The sequence below is a fragment of the Anticarsia gemmatalis genome, chromosome 9, assembly GCF_050436995.1.
Source record: "Anticarsia gemmatalis isolate Benzon Research Colony breed Stoneville strain chromosome 9, ilAntGemm2 primary, whole genome shotgun sequence".
NCBI lineage: Eukaryota > Metazoa > Arthropoda > Insecta > Lepidoptera > Erebidae > Anticarsia > Anticarsia gemmatalis.
Genome location: NC_134753.1, coordinates 3,254,024 through 3,281,829, shown reverse-complemented (window position 1 = coordinate 3,281,829; position 27,806 = coordinate 3,254,024). Strand labels below are relative to the sequence as shown.

Genomic DNA, 27,806 nt, shown 5'->3' with positions numbered 1-27,806 from the left:
TAGAGGGTTTAAAATTTCATTATTACATCATCCAAGTATTACTCATAATGCGGTGACGTTCTACCCATACATATTTGTTCAAGTGTTCACATAATAAATAATTCGACTAGTTTAATTCGTTGTACGTATCTACAGACTGGTGGTTACCTCACTGCTTCTCAAATCTGGTACATTCAGAGTGAAATGCCTATTGCACTTGCATTCAACTGGACCACCTAACTTACCTTTGGCTATACATATATTTGGCGAACGATATTTTTCCTCTACACTCTTTTTTCTACCTCTAGGTATAGTATGTGTAGTGTACAAAGATTCTGGACTGTCAAAAAGGTTATTTTTAGTATTAATAATGTCATTCTTATTGTAAATGTTATAGTTCCTTTGGTAGATGTCGTTTCTAGGTAAGTCTTCTTTGTGTTTCTTTTCGATGTCTTTGTTGTATGTGATGGCTGAATAGTTGTTTTGGTCGGAGATAGTTTCGTTGTCGGTGCTGAGGACCTCGTTGGCATATCGCTGCGACATCCACACGTATCTCGCCATTGGTTCTTCTGGACCCCAAAGACGAGATGATCGGAAAGAAGATGATATTTTCTGAAAAAAGGAATAGTAACCTTTAACGAAATTATTTATATGGAAATCTTTTAAACCAGTATTTTATGACTACGCTCAGAAAATAACATATTATGAAAGCTACACTCCGATATTATGTTGCAGGATTCATTTTAGGACATTTAGATACAATCTTTTCAACATCTATTTTGTTAATTACTAGGTATATTTCTACGTTCATAAGTATTTCAGTGCTTAACAGATAAAAAAATCTGTTTTATGATTAGCGAATACTTACGGTAAACAAATTAAACTGTTCCTCTTTCGCCACAGCTACGGCAGCCATCACCACCATGACCACCAGTATCGTGAGGAACACTCCTAGCAAAGGCCAGAGGGTCTGACCATGGCCCCAGGATACTCGGAGCAAGGCTCGAAGCCACCACCCTGAGACACCGATAAGGAGTACTGGAGTGGTCCACCAAGTGCCTATCCAGAAGTATGGCAGCTTCACTCCCGTGAGGAATTCTATGTCGACGGTCAGGTAACACCATCCTGGAATCACGAAAATGGACAAATGTAACAACGAGAAGAAAAACTATTTTCTATCAGTAGTATCACGAGTCGATGCAAAAAACTAAATATTATAAAATTTTGAAAAACAAACAGTGTAATTATCCTTAAAGTACTTGCAAGAATAGTGCAAATGAAATGATTCAGACAATTTGTTGAAAAGTTCCTAGCCGTAGCCTTTCACATTCTATACAATTACTTTATACTCAAAACACGGTACAAATTTTAAAGTACAGTTTTGATTGAGAATTCAAAATGTTTCTAAGCTAAAGAACGTCTTTCCGACAAAAGTATTTCTTTATAAATAGACAATTTTAAAGTTGCGTATAATTGTCCAAGATTCTTCTAAGATTCCTTTTATTCTAAATCACCTACTATCTGGATACTCTATAACACTTACCATAAATAAACACAAATCCAACGACCTCCACAGCCGATGTGAACACAGCCAGTACAGGTACCACCAGGTCGTCCAATATGCTAGCTACCTCCTGCCCTCGAGTCAAGACTGCTACAGTGAGGGCAGTACCAACAGCTGATGCAGCGCAAGCGAAGAGACGCCAGTGATCGCCCGTCCGACGATGAAGCTTGTCGTATATTGGGTAGAGGAGTAATAACTGGAATGATAAAATATGGTATGGTAATATGGTAATATTGTTTAAAAAATGTTGATGAATTTCTTTGCGTCGTTGAAATAGTAGCCTCATAGTTACTACGGAGTTCTTGTCTATAAGTGTGATCCCAATAATTAAAAAGAAAGAGAGTTCGCTTTTATTTTTAGATACAAATACTTGATTCGTTGATTTTGTCTTCGTATTGCAGGTGTTATATGCGTCTGCCGCGCAAAGGTCCCGGGTTTGAATTCAGGGTTGGGCCAAAAAGTCTTCAAATAATCTCCGACTAAATCTTTAGTGCTTTTTTTTTTCTTTTTTTCTTTTAGTCTTCGGTACTGCGATAGTCTTTGTAAATGTGACTACAAATTTAAAGTTAGAAATATAAAATGTTTTTATTCTTTATATCTAATCTATAGTCTTCAACAAATATAAATAAAATATAGATCAGAAGACAGAGATTAAATAAGAATCCATTGGAAAAGATCATATTTATATTAGAAACGTGACCGCGTCTTGAAAACAATCTGATAAAGCAGATTGCGTTACTATTTCAAACCGCAATCGTATTGTATCTCCAAATAAGACAGGTGTATTAAATTATATTCGAGTTATACGATTGGGGTAGACAAAATCTTTGCAATATTCATAGCATGAGAGAGCATCTTTAACGTTTTAATGCACTTATTTATAGTTTTTTTTATATGTAATACTGGCTGACTAGCATAGCCCCGTTTGCGTATAAGATTGTTTTATGTATTTGTACCCCATAAAGTTGATTTCTTAATCAGACATACTCACATTTACGGCATTAAAACATTTGACGCTTTTCCAATTACGTTAAGTGTGAAACGCATAGTAGTAGGTTTTCTATTAAATGTGGACAATATTATTAACGAAGGACAATGGGAGTATTTTGATAACACCTTCACCTATAATATATAATGGATAATCCTTTACCAGCGGATGGGCGACAACCCAACTGATCTAAATATCAAAATTTACCTCTGGCACAAGTATCATAGTTTTTGAGATTTTGGCCATTTTGTGTGTTTTTTAAGAAAGCGATTTAAGCTCGTTCTTTTAAATGCTGTGATCACAATTTAAGGCTTTTTTTAAATCCGTTTTTTGCAAATAAATCCTGAATAGATGTGCTATTGAATCTACAATCTTGTTTTGTTATTACTACTTGTTTTTTATTTAAATTATGCATTCAAAGTTGAATTTTATAATCTTTCACAACATTTGTGCAACTTTGAGCACTTGTGGTGAAAAAAAATGTTTGGTGGCTTTACTGCCCACGCCATAAATATTTTTAAAATTTTATTAGAATTCTAAATTGGTATAACATGCAGCATTAATACCGATTATTGTCAACATATTACAAAGAACTTAAATTATTAACACTTTTGCCGGTCGACTAATTTAATTTTTTCACGCTAAGCGCGTTCTAGATTCAATAGCACATCTATTCAGGATTTAATTGCAAAACACGGATTTAAAAAAAGTCTCAATTTGTGATCACAGCACCAAAAAGTACGAGAGTAAATCGCTTTCTTAAACACACATAATGGCCAAAATTTTTTGCAAATAAATCCTAAATTGATGTGCTATTGAACCTAATATCTTGTTTTGTTATTAATACTTGTCTTTTATTTAAACTATGCATTCAAAGTTAAATTTTATAATTTTTCAACACTTTTGTGCAACTTTGAGCACTTGTGTGCAGTGTTGAAAAAAAAAAAGAAATACAAAACATAAATACTATTCAAATAATAAAGATAATTAGAAATCTAAAGAAAACTACTCTGTTGACAAAAAAATATTTTTTCATCAAATTGTAATACATTATTTTGAAATAGACTTGGTAGAAGCAGCACAGTTCCAAGCTTTTTTATCATCTAAATAATCTTCAATAGTGTAATAACCCTATAGACATGAATATTTGAAAGCAAACTTAGCTTAAACGCGCTGATAAAATAAAATTAGTCGACCGGCAAAAGTGTTAATAATTTAAGTTCGTTGTAATATGTTGACAATAATCGGTATTAATGCTGCATGTTATACCAATTTAGAATTCTAATAAAATTTTAAAAATATTTATGGCGTGGGCAGTAAAGCCACCATACATTTTTTTTCTACCACAAGTGCTCAAAGTTGCACAAAAGTTGTGAAAGATTATAAAATTTAACTTTGAATGCATAATTTAAATAAAAAACAAGTAGTAACAACAAAACAAGATTGTAGATTCAATAGCACATCTATTCAGGATTTATTTGCAAAAAACGGATTTAAAAAAAGCCTTAAATTGTGATCACAGCATCAAAAAGAACGAGCGTAAATCGCTTTCTTAAAAAACACACAAAATCTCAAAAACTATGATACTTGTGCCAGAGGTAAATTTTGATATTTAAATCAGTTGGGTGGTCGCCCATCCGCTGGTAAAGGATTATCCATTATTTACGCCACACCCTGTATATAATAAAGTATATCAAAATATGTATTTGAGCTACACTTACCACAGTAACAACACCAGACAGAAATACGACGCCAAAAGCGAGCAAAGGCCACTCCTTATCCCTCCTCTCAGACACAGAGGACTGGTATATTAAGACTAGAATTGATATGAAGCTCCTGTCCTTCTGTGTGTCACCGCCTATGGACTCCCACATCAGCACCCACAGCCAACCCGCGAATATGTTGGCCATTATCACTAAGGCTGAAGTCCTGGAAAAAGGATAGAAATGTTTTAAATCATTGCAAGAATATTGTCTGATTTATATGGACACTAGCAGCTCTCCGCCCACGCGGTATTTTACTCCCTTAGTAGGGAGGGGGATTAGAAAATTTCACTCTTAATTATGCTTCTTTACATTTCTTAAGGAATCTTCGTGCCAAATTTTTACTTTCTGCGCTCAGTAGTTTCGACTGTGCGTGGTCCATCAGTCACTCAGTAACGGAAACATTTTCATATATATTGATTGATAGAGCATAACATATTATGTTATGAATCAATTATAATATAGACTAAAAGGAAATCATGTTATTGCTTGTAATTGTAAAATTAGTTTATTTGTGTGTATTACAAACCATCATTCGTATGAGTAAAGACCTTGAGGGAACGATGAATAAATATTTTGGGAAAAGAAAGTAGAGTAATGGCATGTCATTGACATTTTAATTTACTGTTTTTATCAAATTTAAATACTTTAAAAATAAGACAGGTAATTATCTCTAAATTTCCAAATTGCTATTTACGTATTGCTCATAAATAATATACATTCCTAATAATTTTGTATCAACGAAGTTCACCAAAGATTTTATAAAAGGATCGATATATTTTTTAACTGAATAGAGAAGGTGTAAAGATGAAAAACAGTAGTCAATATTTTTGTTACATTTAAAAACATCAAGAAAACTTACCATCGAACATCAGAATGTTTGTAAACAGATCCTCCAGCACTGACCAAGTACCCACTCATGATCTGCGTAGACAGCAGCGCCTGAACCAACCCGCTGTGCCAAATGAACGGCTGCGACAACGGTGACCATTGCTCGCACGATTCGAACATCGCGTTCAACACGTCGGTGTTAGACAGAAATGTACATAGAATTACGGCAATCGTGACTATTATCGCTGTGAGGATGCCTAGTGCTGTTTTTAGGGTTTTGTGAAGGCGGTATAATCTGAAAATAGGCAACATAAATATGCTATTAGAATATTAACGAAAAGTTGCTGAACATATAACTTTATATTTTGAAGCCTGCATGTTATTGCATCGAAAAAAAATAAATAATAGATTGCAATGTTTAATTCCGACCAATTCAATTTGTATTGATCAGGTATTAGTTGAAATTTCGTAATAAAGGGGTGTTGAAATTATTTCGTTGTTAAGCAACTTTTGTAGTTGACTGAAAATTACTAAGTACTACTCATAAAATATAATAATGGATTGTAATTTGATAAAATAATGTGAAAACGATTTAGGCCGCATTATCTGTCGCAATTATTTATACAAAACAACACAATTAATTAAAACTTGTTTCAGTTTTAATTTCAATTTGTGAATTGAGGCGAGGTCAATGACATCTACGATAATATTTTGTACTTAAACAGTTACTATAATTTTTATAGAATATCCTTTAATTGAGAAATAGTACGAAATATTCTAGACTTGTTATCTATATACTAATATTCATCTATCTATGTATCGTATGGTTGGGGGTCAACCTAGTGTCAAAGTTGTTCAAGCCGCCCGAAAGGCCTTTGACGTGGCTAACTACTGTTATCTTAATTAACAACAACCCGGGCCGACTTATTACGTGCTCTCCCAAGCACGGAGACGTTCAGTTCAAATTCCACTGTGCGGTCACCCATCTATAGAGTCACCGCGTCAATGGTTGCTTAACCCACAGATTACCGTTTACCTACCGGTGAATACAACTGGCTATGAGCGCCTCACTTATATTCAAATTCAAATAATTGATAAAATTTATAATTTATAACATAAGGAAAAAAGGGCATTTCTATAATAATTATTATAATATTCTGGAATTTATAATGCCCTGTTTTCTAAATTCCATTTAACCTATTATTTTAACTATGTTTACCTAGTTTAAATAGTGACAATTCTACTAATTGTGTCCAATTACTGTACATTTGTAGCATAATTAGTGAACAAATTGTTTAGAACAATCATTTCAGTGATATTTTTGTTCTGTACATCTTCATATAATATATAATTTTTCTGTAAGTGTGTATGTCATTGAACTTCTCTTAAACGACTGGACCGATTTTGATGAAATTTTTGGGTGTGTTCACGGGGATCTGAGAATGGTTTAGATTCACAATTTTGTACGTTGGACAAGGTTTTTTTTACGTGTAGACAGGACAACGTCTGTCGGATCCGCTAGTTTATGTATGTCTTTGTAAGCAAGTAATGGTTGGGATCATTTTTACAATAACGAAATTTTGGTTTTGTAAATACTTTGTCATTGAACTTCGCAATCACATTTCAAAGACTTCAATTGGTTTTGAATTGATGTAAAATATACTCATGTAATAAGAAAATCTTTCAAATAATAAACCTTCAGTGTTTTCAAATTTTGCGATTCACTTTTTAAGTTATAATGAAATTCGTTGCAAGAAATAACTTCAAAACGTACTTCTTTTTAAATAAGATGTGAAGGAATGTATTTTTTGGAAGACTTTATGTATCGCAGTACCAATTTAATTTTTGCTATTGTTTCAAAATTTTCATTGAAACATGAAAAAGGTTCTAATCATTAAAATCTTACTTCAATTTCAGATTCCAGTGTACAATAGCGAAGAAAATATGACTGGTAATAAGAGTATTATTACTTACATAATAGGCACGAAAAACCACAGAAGAAATATTAAAATCGCCATTATCCCGAGGTACTGTGGATATTCCGTGAATGGCGCCAAAAATGTGGAACTGAAAGTTGAAATTGTCTTGTTAAATATTATTATAATAGGTATTCTTGTGCATGAGGAGACGTGGGTGTATTTCATGCAACTATGCCTAAGATTAAAGCAAGCGTGATGTTATCTTTGTATGTAATCTTCAGTTGATATTAATTTAAGGTTTAATCTTTTTTCTATCTAAGCTCTAATTTAAAGTGGTAAAGTGTTATGGTGTACGAACTCGCAAGCTTAATACCGACTAAGGGTCGTATTTTTTCCGGCTCTAGTACGCAAAATAATTTTCAGAAACGACTGCCTAACTTCTAAAACATACATGAAATCAGACAAGCTATCAAAATTTGTTTGTTTTGAGAAAAAAGAAATGGGTATGTGACTGTTACTTGCAGTATCTAAGGCTTGCTACAGTTCGGCAATATTTATCGAACAAAAAAACCATCTCGACTCACTTGTTCGGCTTGTTCTGATCGGGTTTATCACGTGCTATATATAAGTACATTCAAGTCTGTATAAATCGATGATAAGCAATGCGAAAAGTAGGAAGTCTTGAGCACAAACTAATTAAAATAATTCTATAATAATATAATGACCGTCGAGGTAGCATGTTTGCATATCGAAGTATTTTTCCGGCTTATAAATTATGGTCTGGTATTTACTATAGTAGCTTATGAGAGCATGAAGAAAACATGGGGTTGCCTCTGTATGTAGTAGGGTATGTGACTGTTGGCAGCAAGGTTTCAGGTTCCATTCTCGGTATCATTATTCTGATTCTACCGCACATTGCTCACATAGCGCATTGCTTCAATACAATTCGTTAATTCATTTTTATTTATATAGATTACAAGTCCATTTATAATAACTAATATGGGAGTAAAAATAAAAATAAAAAAAAATACCCATTACTGTCCCCCTGCTGGGCAAGGGTCTCCACCCATAATGAGGGAGGGGTTAGGCCTTGAGTCCACCACGCTGGCCAAGTGCGGGTTGGGGACTTTGCATGCCCTCAATAAATGTATTAAACAAATTTTAGGCATGCAAGGTTTCCTCACGATGTTTTCCTTCACCATTGGAGCATGTGACAATTATTTCTAATACACACATAACTTCGAAAAGTCATTGGTGTGTTGCCTTGGGTTCGAACCTGCGACTTATACCACTCTGTGTCATACAACTTATACCACTCGGATATCACTGCTCTTAATATGGAAGTAGCCGAACTAAAACTATATTATAAACGACAAGCCGTGGATGCATAATATTGTCTACCTTCGGGTATCAAAGGCATGTTTTACAATAGTAACTGATAACTGTATACTTACTTGAAACACTCAGATGCGTTCATTTTGTTTTCGTATCCATTCTGAAAGAAAACAATATAAAATAAGAGCTTGTTTTGATTGTACAGTGTAGAATAGAAAATAGACTAACGAAAATAAGAAGAGGTTTACGTAAATGTACTATTTTTGATGTCTATGCGTCAATGATTCATTGTTTCTGAGAAACTTTGAATTGTGAAAAAAAAAAAAAAATGTTAGAGAATTCTTGGTATTTACTATATCTTTGCGCTTAAAACAAAACAGGCCTCATTCATACTACGAATACGAATATTTTTATGTATATATATTCGCTTAGCCTTTGTTCCAAACTATGTTGGAGTCGGCTTCCAGTCTCACCGGATGCAGCTGGATACCAGTGTTTTACATGGAGCGACTGCCTATCTGACCTCCACAACCCAGTTACTTAGGTATGAACACGGTACCCTTCGATAAGACTGGTTGTCAGACTTTCAAGCTTCTGACTACTGTTAACGACTGTCAAAGATCTTCGAAAATGACAGCCGGGACCCACAATTTAACGTGCCTTCCGAAACACGGAGAAACTCGATATGTATAAGATGGTCACCCATCCACGGAACAACCTCGGCAAGCGTAGCTTAACCTCAGAGATCGATCCGTGCGGCTGTTGTTAACTAAGCCACGAGCTCCTCGTATTTTTATATTTTTATGTATATGTTTTATAATTGAAAGGCTAAATATGACACGAGTTAGGCAAAGCTATACCTTGCAGCGGGAAAAGATCTTAATTTTTTAATTATCTTTACTACTTAATATTATCAAAATAAAAATAACTCAGTCCGTATTTGTAGGTGCAATTTTGTTTTATGATATGATATTAGTTTGTAATGCAGTATTTCGAGACAGCAAAGGCATTATTAAAAAAAATTGCCCACGCCAAATAGGCCGCGGGAAAAAGGCCTAGCTATTCTTACGCACAGAAAACACATGACGTGAACAGATCAAATTCCAACAATACCAGTAAACTACGTTAGAATCATTTATCATAATAATCTCAGCTCTTCCCCAAATATGTTTGGACGGCTTTCAGTGAGACCGTGCGGTTGATGTACCGGATTTACACGATGCGACCTGACCTTTGCGACACAACTAGCGAACTAAATGGTGTGCCTTCCGTCTGTTGATACTTAGGTAGAGTTTTTGTGTTTTGTATGGATAAGTGATGAAAAGAAATACATGTTTTTTTTATTTGTTTACAAAACTGCATCTTGTAGGTGCAGCAACGGAATCGAAAGATTTAATTTTTGATTCTCCGAAGGACAATATTAATTAGTTGATATTTTTTGTTATACTAATGTTGTATCATATTATTATTGTCAGAAGCTCGTTAAACCATAAATGTATATAATAACAATAAATAATATTGGTCCTCAATTGATAGTATACCTATTTATGCTAATAAAAAAATGTAATAAATAAGGTCACCACTCAATTTGCTATCAATCAAAATTACATTACAAGTACTATGTAATCATATCAAAATTATATTACAAGTACTATGTAATCATAACATAATTAAACATTCGAAATTTTATCTATTTCAATAACAATCTAATATTCTATAATTTACGAAGAGAATTTTATTACAGTACCAAGTAGCTGTAATTAATAATGAGTCATACTTACAGGTGTCATATGCAATCTAGTACAGTCCTTCAAAGGGAAGGATCCCTTTCCTATCCAAATGAGGTAAGCAGAAGACAAGGCCACGTACATCACGTAATACACGCAACAAAGGTATGACGTCAGCACTTTTAAATGGCCGACACCTGAAACAAGTTATGATAATAAGTGAGCAAATATAATGAAGAACATCTGTCGCGTTATTGTTTTATTGTAAAGGTATTTTCTTGGACAACTGCAGACTGCGTTGTTAACCGACTTCATTAAATGAAGGAGTTTCTCAATTCGTAGAGATTTTTTTGGAGTATTAATTTGGGTACCTATAGTGGTTTTCAACGCTGACTACATACTTTTATGACACTATGGTCTGACTGGTTTGATTATGGTATTTGTAACCAGAGTTAAAATAAGTTATGTATGTATAAATTTGTATGCAACATTGAGTAAATTGTAATATGACGTTTAATATTTTAACTACTAAGCATAACAGTTTTACTTAAAAATGACAATTATTTTTCGTTGGTACAAATATGTATTCTAAAATTTGACTCTTCAAACAAACATATACCTATATGATTACATTTGAGTGTGTTCGATGAAAGTCTTCTATAGAAATTGTGTTCAATATCTAGACATAATTACTTCTTAGTATTAACAAAGAAACGCAATGAAAACTGATCCTTTCACAAATAAAACCATGGACACACATAAACATATAGACAGTGCGAGATATTCCATGCTCCGTCCACATTATAATCGGATTTAAAGCGGAGACACAAGGAGCTAGAAGTATATTTATCTGCCTACAGGCTTACCTGAACAAATGACTGTGTTATCTACGTGTGTATGCAAGCTTATGAGTACGTGTTTTGTTTAGGTTGAAGAATATTTTGCATAGAGCAAGAATGATCTTGACTACTGTTCTATGTATTTTGAAATATTGGTGCTTGTGTTATTTTAAAGTGAATTTTCAATAGGGTGGGTTATTTACAATAGGATGAATGAATACCACAACAATTTTATCAAAATCATTTAAAATCTTATTCCACTAAAGTTGAAAAACCAAGCTTGCATGATTGCTACATTAAAACAAATGTGGGACTTGAACCCACCACACGCGAGCTCGTAGCACCACATGACCCATTGCGCCAAACCTGCAGTTATTCGAGCCGAAAGTGTATTCTATGTAATCAATGTACTATAGCATGATAATATTGTAACTGCTTTGTTACGTTAGCGCCTAGACATCGTGTCCAATCACACAATCATAAAAGCTTGATTAATTAAAGTCAATGGTTAGTAGAAACATACATCACCTCTCAATATCGGCACAGCTCTCCACACTCCCACAGGGTCTTGCTGACTCAACTGTCCCATGGCGAGCTGCAGCAGCGTCGTCGGAAGACCTGCAGCCAGCAGCCAGAACGTGTACACCACCAGGTACGGAACAGCTCCATATCGAAACGCCTCCCTCGGCAATCGTACCGAGTTGAATAGGGTTAAGGATATCGCTATTGTACATAGCTGTGTTTTTATGAATTCGCATATTACTTTTAACGTCTGAAACAAATAATATTAAACATTAATAAAGTTGTTGTTGGCATTTTAAATATAAGACGGAACGTTAAATATAGATATGAAAATACTATTTTAGTTGGAAAACTACTTGGAATTTAATATTTCAAACAATGTTTAATTAAATGTTTTGATTGACTAATGAGAATGCTTCACAATATAAAATTTCGATAGATTGAATGCGTTCTGCGAGTTTTGGAGCTGATTATGAGTAAGTTCTAACCGTTGAACGATGTAATAGTCTGTTCATAAGAATACATAACGACTTTTTACAGACAGTTTTTCAGGCGTTTACGGAAGTACTGAACACACATTGATTAATCTACATAATATATTATATGAAACTATTATGCATAAGTCTTACATAATTTACGTACACAGAACATAATTAAATATTTACAAGTACATTCGAACTGGTTACAAATGTATTTCGCTGTTCAGTTACTTAGTATATAACTGTATTTGCTTTTAGTATGACTCGAAATGGCTTGTGGGAGCGTTTTTTTAACTGTCAGGGTAAATATAAAGTGAATAAGATTTTGCTATAAGGTGTAAATGGTAAAAAGAGAATATGATTTTTAAATTATTATGTGACTTAGAGCAATTTAAAGCAAGTAAACACCAAAAACAGAACGGTCATTTTAAGCTTCAACTACAATTTAGAAATCAAAATTTCTGGAAAGCAAAAATTAAACTCTTCAGGATTCATATATGCGCCCAAAACCAGCAGTGTAAATACAAATTATATTATAAAGTATACAAAAAACGGACGGATGAACCTAATTCTTAACAATATGTTAAGTCACGCTTGTTAGATCCTTAAACAAAGAACTATTTGTCACCAAATATAACGTATTCAAATGACATCTTAGCTATTATGATTGCAACATCGCAACTGCAGTTAAGTTATTGCAACAGGGTTTAAGGCAATGCAGACTAACCGACGGGTAGGCAAGGGTTTTCTCCATAAATAGAAATTACCGATAAAGTAATTGATAGTTAATTACCCACTTTGAATACACATTCGGTTTAACTGTCGTAGAAGGCACCTGCGTATAAAACTTGGTTACTTTTCTCATCTTTTTAATCAGTGTAAAAATTTTAAACTGTTAAATAGTAATATTAAACGTAGCATAATATTAAAAATCATCATTACTAATCATCATTACCAAAGTTAGAGAAAAACATCGTGACGAAACCTTGCATGCCTAACAGTTCTATAGAACAGTTTTAAAGGTGTTTAAAATCCCCCAACCCGCACTTGGCCAGCATGGTGGACTTAAGGAAGGACCACACTCCCGAGAGGAGACCCTTGCCCAGCATTGGGACATTATTGGGTTAAATTTATTTACTCTTCCTACTCAATGTTACTACACGTGAATATATCCAAAGTATTTTAAAAACGATCATGTGACAAGCCTTTATCTATGAAGATACAAAACACCAATTTTAAAATACTGAAGAAAAAATACGTAAAAACGTCTACTCCATAATCATAAAACTAAAAGTGTCAAGTACTCAGCATTAGTAGAGCGATGATAACTGGAGCGAAACAATTTTCTTTGACATCTTTTACCCGGCATATCTTTTTAATTAGTAAAGTAAGTCGCCACGTGTTTCCTGGACTAGTCGGAAGATTTGTACAGATTTGTTACTATTAAGATGTTATCTACAAGATGAGTGGAGAGAAAACTTATTTATAGCTGTTTTATTTCTAAACGTTTGTTAAACATTGTCTTGGATGTAAGACGTAGTTTGTTTAAGAATTGAAATGAATTCAATTTGGTTGTAAATAGACTATAATATAAAAATACTACACATGGCCCAAATATGCTAGTAGATTCTTTAGAACGGCTAATTATGTTAAAAAAAAGTTAAATTCTACAAAAAAATATTTACCCCTATAGTTTTCGCGTTTACTACATAATTGGTATTTAATATTACACAATTTGAATACGTTGTTTCTACTAATCTCGATATAGAAGATAAAATTAACTTGCGCTTTGTGAATACAAAGCTTATAATGAAATATAAATAATAAAAAATATTAGGTAAACTTGTCCTATTTCGAGGGATTCCTAAAGGAGCTGCCTAGAATTGAGCTAAAATATCGTTTCAATCATAGTACTTTCTCCAATCTCTCCCCGAACGATACTACTTCCTAAATACCTCAAAAATAAACTAGTCAGTATTACCGGTCTTACTTAACTCCATTGTAATGTTTAGAACCTTACTTCCCTCTTACGTCACGGCTTCAGTCGACTGCCCCAATCAGCTGATCGTAATGAGACTTTCGTCATCAGTACAAAAGCGACAAGTGAATTACGTCAACTATTTACATCGGAGTATTTTTATTTTAGTTTATTTCATTTTTGGTATAAATTCTTTTGTGTCCATTTTTTTAAGTTTTGTAATTAGTTTAATTTTGTAAGTTAAGTTGTTTTGTAAGAGTTTACAAAATATTGTAGGTAATAATTATATCATACAGACATTACAAATTTAGAATAAGGATTTTTTTTACATACTATAAATGCTTGCGGTCTCGTAGTGTTGGCAATTTATGGCCTATTTCCCGTGATTTTATAATAATTAAAATTATATTGTGTAGCTTATGCTTGATGGAAACAAAGTTCAACAAAACTGAAAATTGTAATTCTACAATCCTAACTTTCTGGTTACATTTTTTTTTCTCTTGGGAATCGAACTCACAACACCTCAGCTCAGTGGTAGCTGATCACAACCCCGACCTCTAAACAATAAAGGAAATAAACAAATAAAAACAACTTAAGCAATCCCAATTCATGGCTACACGAATCGGAACGCAACGGCACCTAAAACTGCATAAACGGATATAATCTAACATTTAGTATTACATAATAACAATTATAATTCCTTTGTCTACATAAGTAATGATTCTAAACAACAATAAAATATTTTATTACAGAAGTATTCGTTTGCACAATATTCACATCCTTTTATTCATTAACGGTCTTGGAAATAATTACTGACCCGTTAACTGAGTGCTTGTTTTTAGTGTGTAGTAGCGGGAAAATAGTATAACAGTGTCTTATCAAGAAAAATATTGTGATAACAACATTTATGTTATAGTACGATTTTAGCAATTAAGAACAAGAAATAAAGTAATCATTTTTGACAGTATATGAATCCTCACAACAATGTTGACGATACCGATAGTTATACTCGTATCGACGCCGCGACGGCTTGAAGTCGGTGACTTTATTTCAATGGCAGGCTACAAGTAACCAACACGATTCTTCGAGTGGAGCCGTCGATAAGTATCGGCGAGTCGGGGGGTTTGGATGTGTCAAGGACTTGCAATTGCGACGTTATGGTTTCGAATCCCATCCACTGGTACCCACTCTTAGGAAAAGCTTTAGAGTTTAACTGAAAGGGTTAGCATAATTGACATTATTAAACACAAAAAAGAGTCAAAGTTAAATTACATACTTCTTTTTCAAAGCCTACCCTTTTAGCTAAAACCTGTTAACGCAATGTTCACATCCTTCCTTGAATAACGGTCTTGAAAATACCTAGCCTATTGCACTAAGAAATTCTAGCATATTTTACAGTTTTTCATGACGTTTGAAGGTGTTTTGATTTAATCTGTTTTTTTGTTACTCAATTTATTACAGTTTTAATTGCATAGTTTTTATATGATGTCTGATTGTGAATTTTATAAAGGCTACTCTCAGATTAAACTGCTTGCTGTTACTATGGGTTTTAGCCATTCAATTTACGGCTACAAAAATAATAATATAATAAGTTTATGTGAACAGAAAAAGAAGATAACCTGTTTCTTACGTTTTTAACAATAATTTATTGCTTAGCTTTATAGGGTTCGTTGTAGCAATTATCTCATAATTACTGCACCTTATGCGATGAGCTCCAAGAGGGTATAAGAAAAATTAAAGTTTAATCCATACTAATATTATAAATGCGAAAGTAACTCTGTCTGTCTGTCTGTCTGTCTGTCTGCTACTCAATCACGCCTAAACTACTGAACCAATTTGCATGAAATTTGGTATGGAGATATTTTGATACTCGAGAAAGGACATAGGCTACTTTTTATCCCGGGAAAATGACGCATTTCCCGGGAAAATTCAAGTTTCGCCACCGAAGTCGCGAATAATCAAGATCATAATGACATTGAATTAACAAAATTCCGTTGTCATGGCAACAGTTTTAATGGCGGATATGCTTTAGCGCGAGTTATATGAGATATAAATAATTTTGAGAATATTTTTCGTGAAAAAAGCATATTTTGTTGTTTAGGAATAATTAAGCTTTGTATTAGTAATTAGTATTAAATATTAATAATTAGTGGCGAACGAGGTCCCGAATAATCAATATTATAATGACATTGAATTAACAAAATTCCGTTGTCATGGCAACTGTTTTAATGACGGATATGCCTTAGCGCAACTTCGTTACATTTAAGAGATATAAATAATTTTGAGAATATTTTTCGTGAAAAAAAAGCATAATTTGTATCATCACGCTACGACTAATAGGAGCAGAGTAACAATAAAAAGTTTTACAAAAACGTGGAAAATTCTGACCCATTCTTTCTTATGTGACGCAAGCGAAGTTGCGCGGGTCAGCTAGTAGCATTATATTTGATCCGGGAAACGAACCCGAACTTCCGATCAACAATCGAATTTACATCCACACAGACCACAGAGAATTTTTTTAGAAAAACTTATTGGTATCTCGGAAAATTTGCTAACATTCTAACTACCGTGACATCCTTGAATAACGATGTCTGTACGTAAGAAGAAGAAAAACAAACGACAGGTGTACTGAATGCCATTAATTCATAATCAGTTACATTCACGGCACTGATTTACATAATTAGTGTCAGGTGTAAAATCCAATTAAAATACTTTACCATTTGTGTACTTAAATACTTCCGTAAGTAGGTTATGACCGGTATTCTGAGCTTCTGTTCTGATATAATTAGAGTAGATTGTTTTAAATAATTTCAATTATAAGGTTAGCTTAGCTTCTGAAAGTGAAAATAGCCCTCACTTAATCCATTTCTTTTCTAAGGTTTTGTAACGAGCGCGATAAAATATATCAATAGGTTCGTCTTCTTTTACATTGGATTATTATCGCAAATGTAGGTATTTCATTAAATACTGCTTCCACCATTGAGTATAACTGGTTTGATGTTATGTTTGTTTGTATTTCTGTTTCAGCAGTGTCTCCTCTCAAATTGAAAGTAGTAAATATGAGTACTAAGCTCTGATTGAACAAACGTCATATTTAATGACAGTGTAGTTCAAATATCTCCAATTGACACATAATATCTTCCGCAAATTGAGAGGCTTTGAGGTTGTCTCGCGAGTATGTGCGTATAGAGAACTCTGTATATCTTTAAGAACAGTATAAAAAACCTCCGAATCTACAATGTCTTCTTCAAAGTGAGCTCAAGACATGCTCACAATTAAATTTAATATCAAAAGCCAACTATCCTAACGTTGATTCATCGTTCACCTTCTAGTAACTGTAATATAAGCACTTCAAAGTGCTATATTATGTATAACATGTCATAACAATGTTATGCACTAAGTAGTCATTAGCTTACAACATAGCATTACGCAGGCATTGGTCAAATAACAGAGTAGTGTTAGCTACAGAGGATGTCACATCCTACATTATGGAAATAATAACACCCCGTGGAATGTATGACTCTGGTGTTTTGTGACCATGGCCTATTTTGAAAAAATACTGTGCTGTATCTTTAGCATCTGTTCTAGTTTTATTAATATGGTATTAAAATTTCATTTCTTGAGAGCATGTTAAGTTTTGAACCCGCACTGGAACAGGGTAGTGAACTCAAGGCCTAACCCGTCACTTATTCGGAGACTTGTTCAGCAGTGGGATATGAATTAAAAAAACTGTTTGAAATTTTCATCGGAATTTATTACAACTTTGCTATTCAAAAACATAGTTTTAAGAATAACACAGTCTTGTTGTCAATACACTAAAATTCATCCTTTGAGAGCCCCAACAATGTTGCTCGATGGCCATTGATGATAAATTAATAAGCCTTGATATTTAATATCATTGATACCAAATGTGTTGATTGAACCAATTGACAACCTACAGCTTGCTAGCGCTTTGGACTTGTTGTTTAATATAATAGTACTCATTCAAGAAATTACTTACATACATACTGCAAAACTAAACTGCCAATGTAGCGTGATCGGTAGTGTATCCGACTACTGATCATGAGGTCTACGGTTCGAGACGGGGAACTATTGATTGTTTCTAACTTATCTATACTAATATTATAAAGCTGAAAAGTTTGTTTGTTTGTTTGTTTGTTTGTTTGTTTGTTTGTTTGTTTGTTTGTTTGTTTGTTTGTTTGTTTGTTTGTTTGAACGCGCTAATCTCAGGAACTACTGGTCCGATTTGAAAAATTCTTTCAGTGTTAGATAGCCCATTTATTGAGGAAGGTTATAGGCTATATATCATCACGCTACGACCAATAGGAGCAGAGTAGCAATAAAAAATGTTACAAAATGGGGAAAATTTTGACCCATTCGCTCTTATGTGACGCAAGCGAAGCTGCGCGGGTCAGCTAGTGTAAGAATATTTGTCAAAAGTAGCCCGGAGTATAGTAACGTGCCTCTATAGTCTATAGCAAGAGTGCCTCACCTACTATTACATGGGACTAACATTGTTAACGCCACAACTTGGGTGTATTTCATACACTCGTGTATGCACCGTAGAGTATAAAAGGCGTGAAACCATATGTGTCCATGTATTATGTAGTTACATAGATACAAAGAAACGATCATATCTTGTAAACACGACACTTTCCTGAACCCTATTCAACGTGCTCATATCTCTGCACAACAGTAAATGAACAATACACTAAGGTTCTATCAACCAATCAAAGCACCCTGTAATCAAATACTGGGTATTACTAACAATAGACCGTCAAAGTATTGAATAGTCAGTTGAATGTTATAACTAACGACGATACTTGGATTCCGTTGGCAAGTCAAAACAGTTTATATCGTTGAGTCATTTTCTTGAATCAAGTTTAATGGAAAATGTCAATTCTTTGTGTAGGAATAAACCCTTTGGAAATCTATAAAAGTAGTAGTAGTAGATATTTTTCAGAACGTCTTATGCACATATGTATACATAGTCCATTGAAATGTTACATGAGTTTTACATTTCTTAGAGGACGCAATTTTATTTTTGGAAACATTATTCAACATATTTGTTGGCAAAATAATTTGCTACAAATTATGCTTATAGAATTTAATTGTAAGACGCATAGTTTCCGAGATATTGCGAAAAAAGTGTTTCCACCCCCTTTTCCAAGATGACGGCCGAGGGACAAGGATGGCGACCCCACAAACTTCAAGTTAAGCTTTTATTGGCCCCCCCCACATGTTCCAAAAATAAAATTGCGTCCTCTAAGAAATGCAATATTCGGCCCTCAAATTGTAACATTTCAATGGACTAGCATATATTTTGCGCTTAAACCTTTGCCATAAAAAACAATATTAACGCATGTTTATTTGTTTCAGCGTGAGCGGTACTCATACTTTTAATTTTTTTAAAGAAAAAACTATGATGCTGGACGGATATACTTCTTCTTATTCGTATTACTCTTGGCAAGCAGTCGTGGTTTATATGTTGTCTAATTTCGGGGTAAATGTAGCTTGACATACGACGTCCCGCCAATATATGCACATACATATAAGTGTCATAAATGCCAGGACAATGGTTATATAACCATCTTAACTATTGTCCAATTGGTGTTAAGCATAAGATTCAAATCTATTATAAGTTCTCTACATCTACGTCACTACCTACAGACTACAGGGCTCAAAAAAGTTTCAGTGCAAGTTGTTCATAAGTTTTCATTTACAAATACGATTTTAAAACAATGACAGCATAATACATAAGATTGTTTAAACTCACAAAATTACATCAATATACATTCATTCTCATGATTCTACAAACATAAACGAATGATGTATCGAACAACAAAACTTCGATAATCTTGAAAAACAAACTGCATTTGCTTACTAACATTATTGTATAAGAATTTGTAAAACAGTGCGATTTACAAAGATTTGTTTGTTTGTGCAATGTCTCAACGGATGTATGTCACCTGTTGACAGTATTATTAACTTGATTTTATTTATAAATTGAGTTTTCATACAACCGGAGGGGATAGACGAGATTAAGTAAACAAGAATATCTGCTTTCATTGTACAATTTTATTGAGGAGTTAGTTTGTTTTGACTATTGAATAAAGATCTTTAGGTTTATTATTTTGGTTTAAAAGCTAGTGTTATAACCGTATTACGTTTGTATTACATTCAAAATAATCTTTTGTTTAAATAGTACCGTGATTTTCTACCACTCTCGACTACCGACAACCGCCTAGCTATCGAAAAATTTTGTATGACGATCAGTTAAGCGCATCTAGCGGGCGCCGTAGAAATTATTTTACATTTAAATGTCAAACTCTCGATACTCAAAAGTACCGACTGTACAGAATCACGCTACATGTAAGTCTGTAGACGGCTTCAATATGACTTGTATCATAAGTTATACTTAAAATGTTAAACACGTGATAGCAGTTTTTCATCTAACATATTAATAAGATACCGAGCAAAAAGAGACCAAGACTCAGAATAAAACCAGAAAATTCACATGAGCAAACGTGATTTGTGATTAACGAACGGATGAAAAAGATTCATTAATCAACATTTCGGTTTATTATATGTTTTATATTGTAGAGTAAGTACCTTGTAAAAGATTATTGCAAGTCCGATCTAATTTATTTAATTCCATTTTCCTATTTAGATTATTGATAATATTCATAATTCATAATAATATAGTACAATTAGTAGGTACCTATTTCAATTTTAAAGAAAAATATTATTATACTCTTCAATATTGAACTTCACAACGGGTAATTAATACTGTTTCCTATAAAAATAAAAGTATTTCCACATTTCACCGGTATGTAGGAAACAATTTTCATCTACAAAAAATACACTACACTCAAAACTTTAACTAAATCGTCAGTGAATCGTATTTATTCTGAGTGATCGTCGAATGTTCGCGTGAGCTGTCATTTCGCTCTCTACCCATTAGAGCATTACTTTTTATTTCCTAGCCATTCCATATAACGAATGCGCATAATTATCGCATGCAGAAGAAAATTATCATTCGTTATAAAATGGGATAAATAAACGTACTGGGGTTTTCATTTTTGTACCTTTTTTAATATCAAATGTAGACCAACGTTTAATACAATAATTTTATGCATGCCTGTCGGTCGTTATTGGTATTCCACCGTTTCTGTCATATAAGCAAAATATATTATATTGTAAACAGTTTTTTAAATACCAAATATACTGGAACATATTTTTTTATAAAAGTAAAGTATAGTATGCGGTTGTAAACTGTGTCTGAATACAACAACTAGCCACTACACAGAAGATAGAAATCAGAAACAAGAGATAAGAGAGAAGAACGGTGACACTTTTCTTTCATTCCGTCCAAAGCATTTCTTGCTAATGACTTTTCATTTGAAGCCATCTATGAATTGGTCAGTGGCTAAGGTGGCTATATTCTGACACTAGAAATTAACTGACACATCAAACTATAGAAAGGCGTACACTAGTGTTGATAGTAAATCAGTAACGATCATTCCGTTACGTTGTTTACTAACTGATGATTGCATCTATTGCATCTTCCTATGATTACCTCATAACGCCTTGATCTAACGAGTGCAGTGGCGAGATGTGCCCTCGACTGCAGTAAAACACTTCCTCGTTCAACTTACTGCTAGAGAAATAAATACCTATAGCCAAGATTAAGTTGCTCAGTCCATAAAGATTGGTTATTCAGCGACAGCGTTGTAAAAAGCCAAGGGAAATGTGTATGTAATAGTGATGATAATGATTAAGTTGATAGCAAACTGATTAAGGTAGTCCGAGCATTGTACCAGGAGACTATAAAGAATTCGATTCCCACACAAAATAAAAACATGTCTACAGTTTTTTGCTACCACTGTAATGTAATTTTAATTTGAAATGAACAGAAATAAAGACAGGCCAGTTCCACATATTACAAATAACCTATCTGCTTAATAAATTAAGACATGTATGAAAAAAACCGTCAAAATTTCTTTTAATAAGGTCTCTGGTAAATATTTGTAATAAGTCTCAGTTAATCATACCAAAATCCATTAGACAGCCGAACTCTTAATACGATTATTGTCTTTAAACATCTCTGAGGTTTTTGAAAGGAAGCCCATCTGTTGTGGTACTGATGACTTTAACCGACTCGTCCTTGAAGTAACCGACCGTAACATGAAACAGCTAAACGTCTTAACTAGCAGATTTTCCGGCTAACTGCCTCGGTGGGTCGGAGTTCGATTGCCGGGTTTGTTAAATACTTAGGAAGGTATACCTATGCCTCCTTTTTGTATCGCTCTAGTACATAGATATATGTTTGTATATTTATGTACTAAAACGATTCTTAGAGTTCTAGTGTTACAAAGTCTTACATGGAAAAGATTCTTATTATCATGTTGGATCTTTAAACCTATCTGACAAATCTATAGAGAACCAATAACTATTCATGTTGAGTATTTTTGCGATTAATATTGTATTACCTTGCCATTGAGATGTCTTTTTACAAATAGCCTGTATTGTTTTAGTTGATTATGGTGACATCATCTAGGATTTGTTACATTCATGACCGGATAAGGATAAGCCTTAAATTGTTGTGTTAAACTTGACAACAAACTACAATATTACATCTTTAATGACGGGAAATATTTGACGGCTAGCGTTTTTGTGGTTTCATTGAAGAAATTCTCAGGGTTGTCATTCAAAGTAATTTTATTATAAAGACGTTTCAAGAAAATAATTCGCCATTATGAGGTAAGTAAATATAAAAGTTATAAGATTTTTGTCTTTCTTTTACTTGAAGACTAAAGGCGGACATAAATAACAATTTAAACAAGATCTTATGAGTGTTTATTAAATAAAATTAGTCAATTTTAACAAAGGATGTTTGTGTGAAAACCTACAATTTATTATCCATTGTATTCTTTTGCTAAATAAAACCAATTATAATATATTCCTTTTCGTATCTTCACGAATGATGATATCACTGATTACGGTGTTATTATATATTTAATTACGAACATTTTATTAAATATTTATTTAATGTCAATATACTAAGTACCTAATATTAATAAACCTACCTACTTACCTAATTTGAGATTAATCAATTGTCGATCCTACAGTCAAACTGCGTGGATAATTTTGTGGTGGGACATTAACTAAATAATTATGATTTTCTATGTCAGATTAAATAATTGACGCAAATATTGTCGGGTTTTTTACTAACAGCTCAAATTATCATCGTTTAATTCGCGGCCAACTTATGGTCAATTCAAGGGCAAACTGATTTGATTGCTCTTCAAAAGGTATTCGAACTACGTACTTTAAAATATGACCACAAAATTCAATGTCAATTGCTGAAAATAATCTACAAACGGCTGGTAAACTGCTTAATGTAGCATTACAAATGCATCTGACATTGATGAATCGTGAAGAACAAATAAATATTACTTTAATAGTGCCATAAATTATGATGTTCCTTCATCATACTTTACACAGTTTAGGCTTGAAGTGTTTATGGTTTGAAGATAGTTAACAAATGTTTTATTTTTTGGTTATTTCATAATATAATATAACCAGAAGCTCCTCGGGCTAAGAATTTTGGAAAAAAATTTGAAGTGATTAAGGGTTTGATGTTGCAATTATCTCCATGGAAAGTTTTATTTTAGCCGTGACAGAGCAACAAGATCAATTAAGTAATAAGGCAGTTCTGTTGAATGATAGAATAAATTGAAAATAAATAATATTACAAAGACCAGCATCAAAATTATATCATGTTTGTATCAGAATGAGGCGATATCAGTTCGTGACATAATTTTGAACATAAACTAAGAACAGACTGCGTTCTTTGTAACATGTCAAATAAATCACTACCGAGTGCTTTCAATACAAACAACCATTAAAACCACTCTGACGTAAATTAATCACAAACATAATAATACTGAAGTAACGATACCATTGATGAAACCAAGGACAAATGGCACTCTGACAGTAATTTTGTTATTACAAAAGTAGTTATTTCTCCTTTAAGTATCTTTGCAAATATAGAACAATTTTATCTTTTAGTGTTCTTTGGTACACATTAAAAGATTAAATTTTTCTATGCCAGAGGTGAAAAAGCGTTTTCTAGTCTCTACCTGCCGCTATGGTTAGAAGGCGTATGTAACGTAATTAAATAGGACCCAATATTAAATTATTGTTAATCAAAAGTATTCTCATGGAATGACTTGCTAAGTGCTGACTCTACATAACTGATCGAACTGTTTAAATAACTCTCAGCTTTAAGCGCCGCGTAATTTTGGTTTCAAACTTCGATTACTTGCGTACTACACTATTGTGAAGACTGATAAACAGTAAAACTCTATCAGTGGATAACAAAAATGCCTACTTTTTGTATGTGAGAATCATATTCACGTTCCATCAGTTGTGTGGTAGCGCAACCACGATAACCGCAAAACCTCACTTGCTTTTCATCCTATAGATAATGTACTATAGCAAAGATTGTCTAACATAATCGTAGGCCAAATTTTGAATACAGGAAAAAGAAATCTTGTATCTTGTAATGACAGTTTGATGGCTGTAAGACGTGTTACGACAAACGTTCACGGACCTTGCTGGAACCTTGACGATTCCGGAATGAAAACTTATCCTTTATAGATACATATTTAGTAGGTATGGTACAAAGTATTGTTCTAAGGGAAACATTGTTATCCTTACTGCGACACTCTACATATTAGGTCGGAGAAAAAGTCTTTTCGCATTATAGTATGTATGAACTTGTAATAAAATCTCTTTGGCTTCAAGAATCACAAATGAGTACACGGTTCATTAGGTTTCTTTCAGTGAGCTCGTGAGGTACCCAAATTTGGAGCTTTTTTGTGTAGAGAAAAAAATTATTACAAGTTCATTCAACTATAATGCGAAAATACTTTTTCCCCGACCTAATAATAAAAGCCGAGTGAGCAGTGATAGCCGAGTGGTTTAAGTTGGCACCTCCCACGCCAGTGGTCGCAGGTTCGAATCCGAGGCAACACACCAATGACTTTTCGAAGTTATGTGTGTATTAGAAATAATTATCACGTGCTCCAACGGTGAAGGAAAACATCGTGAGGAAACCTTGCATACCTAAAATTTGTGTAATACATTTATTGAGGGCATGCAAAGTCCCCAACCCGCACTTGGCCAGCGTGGTGGACTCAAGGCCTAACCCCTCCCCCTCGTTTGGGAGGAGACCCTTGCCCTGCAGTGGGACAGATATGGGTTATAAAAAAAAAAAAAATAATAATAAAGTTATGTAATATTATTATGCAAAGCACTGAAATACTGCTAAAAAAGAAGTCTTTGGTCTTCTTAAAACCTGGTTTCAAACTAAAAAAATTACGTATTTACTATTGTAAAAACAACCTATTTCTAAATACATGAAATATCCAGTTTTTTCGTAATATCAAATTTTTGTCCAGCTTTTTGACAAATTAGTAATTTTAAGCACTAGGTAAGTCAAAATTGGATATGATTGGTACAATTTGTGCTAAGTTGTGTTATAGAGATTTTCACTAATTATCCTTTTGTTACGAGAAAATAATGTCTAAAACTACTGTCTGATATTTGTTAAATATAATTTATTGTTTAAAAATCACACTAATCTATTACATGACATTGCCAATTGCACGCAATTGCCAATATTTTACTAAATATGCGTGATATTGTATCATTCATATCGAAATGAAGCCGATTCGTTATTTTGCAATTTATTTTCGTGTTACTCATGTCATGCGTGTTAATTTGCTGTCGAAAATTGAATTGACAAATACGCGCACGAGATAATTAGTGCGAACTAGAGAACAAATAGTTACATACACATAAAAATATGTTATTATTAGTTTTTTGTTATTCCAAAAGTAAATAATAAGGTTTTTGATTAATGTCTATCATAAGAGAAGGTGATTAAAATTATAAAATCAATGTTTTGATCGTAACAATATAAAAAATAACTATTTTACTGTTTGTAGTTTTGTTACAAATTCACACTCGTGGTGCCTAAAAAAGTGGGCAGAAGCTTTGTAATTAGCTTGCCATTTTATATGTCTTACGGTGACATATTGCTAAGTTCATAATCTAACTTTGGACTAATCTGTCCTGCCGAAATCAGAAGGTTCCAATTGCACCTTGTTAGACCTACGAACTGTTGAACATGGGCTACCTCTACGTAACCTATATTATTATTTAATTCAAAAGTGAATCTTGCATTCATATGACAAAACAAATGGTATGATTGCGACCATTTAATGAACAATAGAGGCATATTAACAGCTATTAAGTATATCAAAATATTAAACAAGCGATTATTGCGATTAATGACAATACGGAAGTTATATTGCAATTGTTTTATTACCCGACTGCAAGAAGAGGGTTATGTTTTGCACAATTATACATGTAATAATAACAATAAAGTGCAAAATAATGTAATTTATGAGTGCAGGTTCATTTCCTATTTCCTATTTAGTTACATGACGAACTTAACCACATTACAGACTTTACAATATTTATATCATAGTAAGTTACAAGTTAATTCATTGGAAATTTATAGTGTAGGGAGCTATTGAAAAGCATGAAAGATGAAAAAATACTCGTAATATATTAAAAGACACTCGATTAAAAATTCAACGATTTGTTTATAGCTACGACTGTCCCACTTCTGGGCAAGGATTCCCTTTTGATCTAGGGAGTGATCAGCCCTGGAGTTTACCACGCTGGCTAAGTGTGGGTTGGGTACTTTGCATGCCTCAAGAAAGATCTTTCAAACACCCAAGGTTTCATCACGAAGTTTTTTTAATGTATAGTGAAACAGTAATTATTTTTCCGTTACTCCTTACCTAGTATACGTAATATTAAGCTATCCCTACAATATAATTGAATACGACCCAGGAATTGATACTTTAACATAAAATGTGCTACAGTTTGGCACTGTAGCACATGCGGCATTAGTAGTATTCATTGTTATTCATTTCTCTTTCTCTTATATTACGAATGCCGAAATAATGCTAATGTAAGAACTGTATAAATCAGCTGATTTCCAAAACCAAATGACAAAACAAGAGGCGAAAAGTAGCATTGTAGTATTTTTTTATCAAATCATATCACATCAAGTAGTAATGAACTTAATAATCTGAAAACCATAGCCAGTTGCTCTCACCGGTTGGTCAACGATCTATGGGTTGAGCAAATCTTGGGGCAGTCATTCCATAGATGGGTGACCACATAGTGATATTTGAATTGAGCGTCTCCGTGCTTCGAAGGGCACGAAAAAAGTCGGTCCCGGTTGTTGTCAATTAAACAGTCGTTAAGCCATGTCAAAGGCCTTACGGTCGTCTTGAACAACTTTGACATTAGGTTGACCACTAACCTGACGTTAGATAGATAGATAGACTGAAACATATAGGTACCTATCGTTAACTTCATGTAAATAAGTGACACAGCGGACAGTCACACAAGAAACCATACGTCAAATGTACACAAAGCCTTCACACATTCATAATACGCCTTAACACTAAGCAAAACAGTCTAGACTACATCGACCATATAATCACTAAGATAATACTAACGTAATAAGAAAGACCTTGTTCTACAAACGAATTGGATTAAGAGAAAAAAATATTTCGAAGAAAATATCCACATTACGTTCCGTCTTGATTCAGTTAATCACTTTGAAGTATAAACATATTACCCATCCATTTTTAGAAGTCCTCCCCATGCATGATTTGTTCCTCACACAATGGAAATCACTACACGGTCGTGTCACCACTGCCATAAAAATATTATTCGAGTATAAAACACGCGGTTGAAAAACACGATCGCGCGCATGCGCCTTGCACGT

At 33.5% G+C, this 27,806-nt stretch overlaps 1 protein-coding gene across 2 annotated transcripts; it reads right to left on the bottom strand.

The window, feature by feature from the left end:
• LOC142975581 (sodium-dependent nutrient amino acid transporter 1-like) lies at positions 1–27,806 on the bottom strand. 2 transcript variants are annotated; one of them, XM_076118516.1, is made up of 10 exons: positions 27,657–27,806; positions 11,474–11,717; positions 10,161–10,303; positions 8,499–8,539; positions 7,100–7,192; positions 5,157–5,420; positions 4,253–4,460; positions 1,523–1,739; positions 848–1,104; positions 1–591 (listed from the first exon to the last, which is right to left on the bottom strand). In XM_076118516.1, the coding sequence occupies exons 1-10, from the start codon at positions 27,738–27,740 to the stop codon at positions 130–132; spliced, it is 2,013 nt and encodes a 670-aa protein (XP_075974631.1). In that variant the 5' UTR covers positions 27,741–27,806; the 3' UTR covers positions 1–129. The 2 variants fall into 2 exon arrangements, with proteins under 2 accessions (XP_075974631.1, XP_075974633.1); XM_076118518.1 differs by lacking the exon at positions 27,657–27,806 and having other exon boundaries at positions 11,469–11,606.